Here is a 7,474-nt window from a genome sequence, read left to right on the forward strand (position 1 = left end):
TGTTTGTTAATGTCAGATCTGCCTAGAACAAGTGTTGAACTTGCTAAATAATCTGATTAAAATTTTGAAATTATTGAGAAAAGAATTAGGGTTCTTCATAAAAGTTTTTGAATCTGTCTCAGTTTCTGTGTTTTCTGTTATTTTTCTGTTTCTATGATCTCTTTTACTGGTTTTGTGCTCTAAAATTCAACAGGAACCATGGGAGACGAGGACAATAGGAATAATGGAATGGATCAACACTGTTACTTGATGCTTTGACTGCACGCATGACTACTTTGATGGATCAGAGACTAGAGAACTTCAGGGCTGAGGTTGTGCACTCAGATCGTGAGAGACCTAGAAGGACTTCAGATCGATCTGCTACAGAAAGTTACTATAGCCATTCAAACCGATCCATTGGTACCAGAAGAAGGAGGCGTGACCAGGAAGAAAGGCCAAAAACCAGTGATCCTCTTGGTGGTTTGAAACTGAAAATTCCTGAGTTTAAAGGCACTGCTGATCCAGAAGAATACTTAGAGTGGGAAAAGAAGATTGAACTCGTGTTCAATTGCAGAGACTACACTGCAGAGTATAAAATGAAACTTGCCCCTACTGAGTTCAAGGAGTATGCTTTAAGTTGGTGGGATAACTTGGTTACAACAAGAAGAAGAGCTGGAGATTTTCCTGTTGAAACCTGGAACCAGATGAAGGTAATCATGAGAAAGAGATTTGTACCGAGCCACTACCACAGAGAGTTGCACTTCAAGCTCAGAACACTGTCTCAAGGAAGTAGATCAGTTGAAGAATATTATAAGGAAATGGAAACCCTTATGCTGAGAGCTGATATACAAGAAGACCGAGAAGCAACAATGGCCAGATTCATGGGTGGTCTAAACAGAGACATCATGGACAGACTTGAAGTTCATCACTATGTTGAGATGGAAGAGCTTCTGCACAAGGCAATTATGTTTGAACAGCAGTTGAAAAAAGAGAGTTACAAGTCTAGCTATGGAGCCAGCAAACCACACTACCAGAAGGACGAAAAGACCAGAGAATCCAGACCATTCTCCAAGCCTAAAGTGGAGGAACAAAGTGTTAAAGGAAAGGAAGTAGCCACTACATCCAAATCCAGAGACATACAGTGCTACAAGTGTAAAGGATATGGACACTATGCCAGTAGCTGCTCCAACAAAAGGGTAATACTCATCAGAGAAAATGGTGACATTGAATCCGAGGAAGAGGTATCTGAGTCTGAAGAAGAAAGGGTGGAAATGCCAACTCGTGGAGAGTTACTTGTTACTAGAAGAACACTGAATCTTCAAGCCAAGACTGATGGAGATGAACAGAGAGAGAATCTGTTTCACACTCGTTGTATGGTTCACGGGAAGGTTTGCAGCTTGGTTATAGATGGAGGAAGTTGTACCAATTTTGCAAGTGAAACCATGGTGGAGAAACTTGGTCTGAAGGTCATAAAAAGACCAACAGCTTACAAGTTGCAATGGCTTAATGATGAAGGAGAGCTAGAGGTGAAGCACCAAGTTAAGGTACCATTGTCTATTGGGAAGTATGAGGAAGAGATACTGTGTGATGTCTTACCAATGGATGCTGGACACATACTGCTTGGAAGACCTTGGCAATCCGACAGAAGAACACTTCATGATGGGTTCACAAACAGATACTCATTTGAGTACAAGGGGAAGAAGACTGTTTTGGTTCCTTTAACACCGCAGGAAGTTCATCTAGATCAGATAGCCTTGAAGAAGAACAGAGCGTCATCAGAATCTAAGAAAAAGCAGCAGGCTAATATATTGCTTCAACCAAAGGGAAGTTCTTTACCTCACTTGCTGATTGTTTTTTAAAGAATGTTTAAACATAACAAAGCCAGTGCAGGATCTTCCTAGCAAGATACAATTTCTTTTGCAGGAATTCAAAGATGTTTTTCCAGAAGAAGCTCCACAAGGACTGCCACCTATCAGAGGAATAGAGCATCAAATCGATTTTATTCCAGGAGCTTCTCTTCCAAACAAACCAGCCTATAGAACCAACCCCTGGAGACCAAGGAACTACAACAACAAGTCACTGATCTTATGGAGAAGGGTCATATTCGTGAGAGCATGAGCCCATGTGCAGTTCCAGTCTTGCTTGTGCCAAAGAAAGATGGTAGCTGGAGAATGTGTGTCGATTGTAGAGCCATCAACAATATCACTGTAAAGTATCGATATCCCATTCCTAGATTAGATGATATGCTTGATGAGTTGCATGGTTCTAGCATCTTTTCTAAGGTTGATTTGAAAAGTGGATATCACCAAATTAGAATGAAAGAGGGTGATGAGTGGAAAACTGCATTTAAAACGAAGCAGGGGTTATATGAATGGTTAGTGATGCCATTTGGGCTGACTAATGCGCCTAGTACTTTCATGAGGTTAATGAACCATGTTCTTAGATCATTTATAGGTCATTTTGTTGTGGTTTACTTTGATGATATTTTGATCTACAGCAAGAACTTGGATGAGCATGTTGAGCATCTTAGAAAGGTTCTAGAAGTGCTTAGAAAGGAATCCTTGTTTGCTAATTTAAAGAAATGTACTTTTGGAGCAGATAACCTGATATGATCATGGAAAGCAGTAAAGATATACGTTCATTGTTTCACTCATATCTTCTAAACCACGAGGCCTCTACACATGAAATCACTTGGAGAATGTTCTCAACTCAATTACGAAGCTCCTCGAAGAAGAATCAGATCAAATGGAGTTCAGATGAAGGAGTTATGCAATTTACAAAACAGGTGATCTTCAGTTTACGCGAATTTGGACCTATGTGCATTCAATGAACAATTCCGACCAGCACAGATTGAATCAAGCCACAAGCCCAATTGTTCTACAATCTTGGTCCATCAGAGAAGCCCAGCAAAGTAGATTCAGCCCAAAAATATCAAAGGAAGACAGATTTTCGTCCAGATTCAAAGTAGCATTTATTTAAGTGTGTTTCTCTCTCTTGCATGCAGAATAGTGTTTGAATTTCAACTCCCAAGATGTGCTGCATGTTAGGATAGTGTTGTTGACGAAAATTACTTGTAATACTCTATAAAAGAGTCTAAAAATCATGAATAAAAAATAAGTTTGTTTTCAATAAAAGATTAGAGAAGTTTCTCTCTTTCAAGATGTGATGTCTTGTAATTTTTGGAACTCCATGTTCGTGGTGTGTCATATCTATGTTCATGGCTGGTCTAGACTTATCATAGATCCTTTCACAGATCTTTGTGGCGTCTCTCAATCCATCTCTCTATCCATTCCTTGTTGGTGTGTCATATCCAGCAGGCTGTCGATTTCTTTGGTGTGTAATATCTAGAAAATCGATCCACCGGTGAATCAAAGGAGTTTCCGCAACCTTTGTGTGCCATTCAATCCACATCCTTTGATCTATTGAGATTTCACAGTCTCTTGGATGCAAAGCTTATCCCTCACCAACTTAGAGTGCATAATCCTTGGGAGGTTTTTATCAATTGGTATCAGAGCAACACTCTAAGCCTGGTTTTATCATTCTATATTTCTATCATTTTCTCACCTCTTCATCTTCTTTCAATCATCTTCTCATCTTTCATTATCTATTTCTGTTTTTGCTTTTTTCTCTTTTTATATTTATTTTCGTCAGAGAGAAAGTACTTCTGGATACTCTTCCTTTTATATGAACCAGATTTGTGGGCAAATCTTTTTTTTTAAGAAGAGGGGAATGATATGATCATGGAAAGCAGTAAAGATATACGTTCATTGTTTCACTCATATCTTCTAAACCACGAGGCCTCTACACATGAAATCACTTGGAAGACACTTTGGTCTAAGTTAGGCACTAAGCTATTGTTCTCTACTACTTGTCACCCGCAAACTGATGGACAAACTGAAGTAGTAAATAGAACTCTAGGAACACTCTTGCGTGCATTCATTAAAAAGAATTTGAAATCATGGGAAGACTATTTACCTCATTGCGAGTTTGCATATAATCATGCTGTGCATTCTGCTTCTAAGTTTTCACCATTTGAGATTGTTTATGGGTTCAATCCCACCTCTCCTTTAGATCTAATACCTTTACCTGAGTGTGAAAGAGTTAGTCTTGATGGAAAGAAGAAGGCAGAGATGGTGCAACAACTCCATGAGCAAGCAAGGCGTAATATTGAAGAAAAGACTAAGCAGTATGTCAAGCATGCAAACAAAGGCAAACGTGAGATGGTCTTTAAAGAAGGTGACCAAGTTTGGGTTCACCTAAGGAAAGAAAGGTTCCCTGATGAGAGGAAGTCTAAGCTCATGCCGCGAATAGATGGACCTTTTGAGGTCATAAGGAAGATCAGCAACAATGCTTACAAGCTGGATCTCCAAGGTAAGTACAACGTGAGTAATAGTTTCAATGTTACTGACTTGATCCCTTTTATTGCAGATGAACCAGATTTGAGGACAAATCCTTTTCAAGAGGGAGGGGATGATGTGATCATGGACCAGATAGATGATGAAGAAGATGAGACTAAAGATCAACCAGCTCAAAAGGATGCCTTAGAAGTTTCAGAAGGACCAATGACTCGTGCTAGAGTTAAGAAGCTCAAAGAAGCTATTGGAGGTTTACTTAGGAAGTCTCTGAATCAAGATGAATGTCTTGGAGGAAGCTTGATACTTCAAGACACCCTTATCACCATCCAAGCTATCTCACCATCAAGTTGAGTATCATCTAGGCTAGCAAGAGAAGTGTGCTCTTTTCCTGTCTTAGTTTTTGTCCCACTGGGTTTTGCTAAGATAGGTTTTTAACGAGGCCTTGTCTTGCTAATCAAATCACCTAGCATGATACTCTCGAACCACATAAGTACCTTATGTTATTTTTAGACTATAGTTTCCTTATTTCGTTACACAAGTCAAAGAGGAGCCTGTTCCTTAATGACTCTTGTTGTTTCCGAGACCTTGTGCATGTACAAGGATCTCACTATATATGTGTGTGTCTCGTAGTCTAATAAGATCATCCAATCTTTTAACTAAAAACCCTTGTTCTCTCTGACTTGTCTTTGCGAGTTCTTGAGTTCTGTTGGTGAGTAATATCCAGCAATCTCTAGTTGTCTAAAGAGGTGTGTTATATCCAATCTAGTCAACTAAACCGTGTCAAGGAGCTATTCCGCAACTCTTTGATTCATCACCATTTCACTGCCTTGAAGATCTTGAGTCTTTGATTCGATCTTGCAAGGATCTATCCATATCATCCAGAGAAATCATCCTAGGATCGTATTAAGTGGTATCAGAGCAACACTCTAAGCCTGGTTTTATCATTCTATATTTCTATCATTTTCTCACCTCTTCATCTTCTTTCAATCATCTTCTCATCTTTCATTATCTATTTCTGTTTTTGCTTTTTTCTCTTTTTATATTTATTTTCGTCAGAGAGAAAGTACTTCTGGATACTCTTCCTTTTATATGAACCAGATTTGTGGGCAAATCTTTTTTTTTAAGAAGAGGGGAATGATATGATCATGGAAAGCAGTAAAGATATACGTTCATTGTTTCACTCATATCTTCTAAACCACGAGGCCTCTACACATGAAATCACTTGGAGAATGTTCTCAACTCAATTACGAAGCTCCTCGAAGAAGAATCAGATCAAATGGAGTTCAGATGAAGGAGTTATGCAATTTACAAAACAGGTGATCTTCAGTTTACGCGAATTTGGACCTATGTGCATTCAATGAACAATTCCGACCAGCACAGATTGAATCAAGCCACAAGCCCAATTGTTCTACAATCTTGGTCCATCAGAGAAGCCCAGCAAAGTGGATTCAGCCAAAAATATCAAAGGAAGACAGATTTTCGTCCAGATTCAAAGTAGCATTTATTTAGTGTGTTTCTCTCTCTTGCATGCAGAATAGTGTTTGAAATTTCAACTCCCAAGATGTGCTGCATGTTAGGATAGTGTTGTTGACGAAATTACTTGTAATACTCTATAAAAGAGTCTAAAAATCATGAATAAAAAATAAGTTTGTTTTCAATAAAAGATTAGAGAAGTTTCTCTCTTTTCAAGATGTGATGTCTTGTAATTTTTGGAACTCCATGTTCGTGGTGTGTCATATCTATGTTCATGGCTGGTCTAGACTTATCATAGATCCTTTCACAGATCTTTGTGGCGTCTCTCAATCCATCTCTCTATCCATTCCTTGTTGGTGTGTCATATCCAGCAGGCTGTCGATTTCTTTGGTGTGTAATATCTAGAAAATCGATCCACCGGTGAATCAAAGGAGTTTCCGCAACCTTTGTGTGCCATTCAATCCACATCCTTTGATCTATTGAGATTTCACAGTCTCTTGGATGCAAAGCTTATCCCTCACCAACTTAGAGTGCATAATCCTTGGGAGGTTTTTTATCAATTGGTATCAGAGCAACACTCTAAAGCCTGGTTTTATCATTCTATATTTCTATCATTTTCTCACCTCTTCATCTTCTTTCAATCATCTTCATCTTTCATTATCTATTTCTGTTTTTGCTTTTTTTTCTCTTTTATATTTATTTTCGTCAGAGAGAAAGTACTTCTGGATACTCTTCCTTTTTATGAACCAGATTTGGGGGCAAATCTTTTTTTTTAAGAAGAGGGGAATGATATGATCATGGAAAGCAGTAAAGATATACGTTCATTGTTTCACTCATATCTCTAAACCACGAGGCCTCTACACATGAAATCACTTGGAAGACACTTTGGTCTAAGTTAGGCACTAAGCTATTGTTCTCTACTACTTGTCACCCGCAAACTGATGGACAAACTGAAGTAGTAAATAGAACTCTAGGAACACTCTTGCGTGCATTCATTAAAAGAATTTGAAATCATGGGAAGACTATTTACCTCATTGCGAGTTTGCATATAATCATGCTGTGCATTCTGCTTCTAAGTTTTCACCATTTGAGATTGTTTATGGGTTCAATCCCACCTCTCCTTTAGATCTAATACCTTTACCTGAGTGTGAAAGAGTTAGTCTTGATGGAAAAGAAAGAAGCAGAGATGGTGCAACAACTCCATGAGCAAGCAAGGCGTAATATTGAAGAAAAGACTAAGCAGTATGTCAAGCATGCAAACAAAGGCAAACGTGAGATGGTCTTTAAGAAGGTGACCAAGTTTGGGTTCACCTAAGGAAAGAAAGGTTCCCTGATGAGAGGAAGTCTAAGCTCATGCCGCGAATAGATGGACCTTTTGAGGTCATAAGGAAGATCAGCAACAATGCTTACAAGCTGGATCTCCAAGGTAAGTACAACGTGAGTAATAGTTTCAATGTTACTGACTTGATCCCTTTTATTGCAGATGAACCAGATTTGAGGACAAATCCTTTTCAAGAGGGAGGGGATGATGTGATCATGGACCAGATAGATGATGAAGAAGATGAGACTAAAGATCAACCAGCTCAAAAGGATGCCTTAGAAGTTTCAGAAGGACCAATGACTCGTGCTAGAGTTAAAGAAGTCTCAAAGAAGCTATTGGAGGTTTA

At 38.8% G+C, this 7,474-nt stretch overlaps 1 protein-coding gene across 1 annotated transcript; it reads left to right on the forward strand.

Moving 5' to 3' along the window:
- The first annotated feature begins 266 nt into the window (after positions 1–266).
- On the forward strand, positions 267–1,838 carry LOC130503072 (uncharacterized). The gene has a single exon (XM_056997720.1). It carries the CDS (start codon positions 267–269, stop codon positions 1,836–1,838), a length of 1,572 nt encoding a protein of 523 aa, XP_056853700.1.
- Positions 1,839–7,474: the final 5,636 nt, after the last annotated feature.

Source organism: Raphanus sativus, unplaced genomic scaffold (assembly GCF_000801105.2).
Source record: "Raphanus sativus cultivar WK10039 unplaced genomic scaffold, ASM80110v3 Scaffold0786, whole genome shotgun sequence".
NCBI lineage: Eukaryota > Viridiplantae > Streptophyta > Magnoliopsida > Brassicales > Brassicaceae > Raphanus > Raphanus sativus.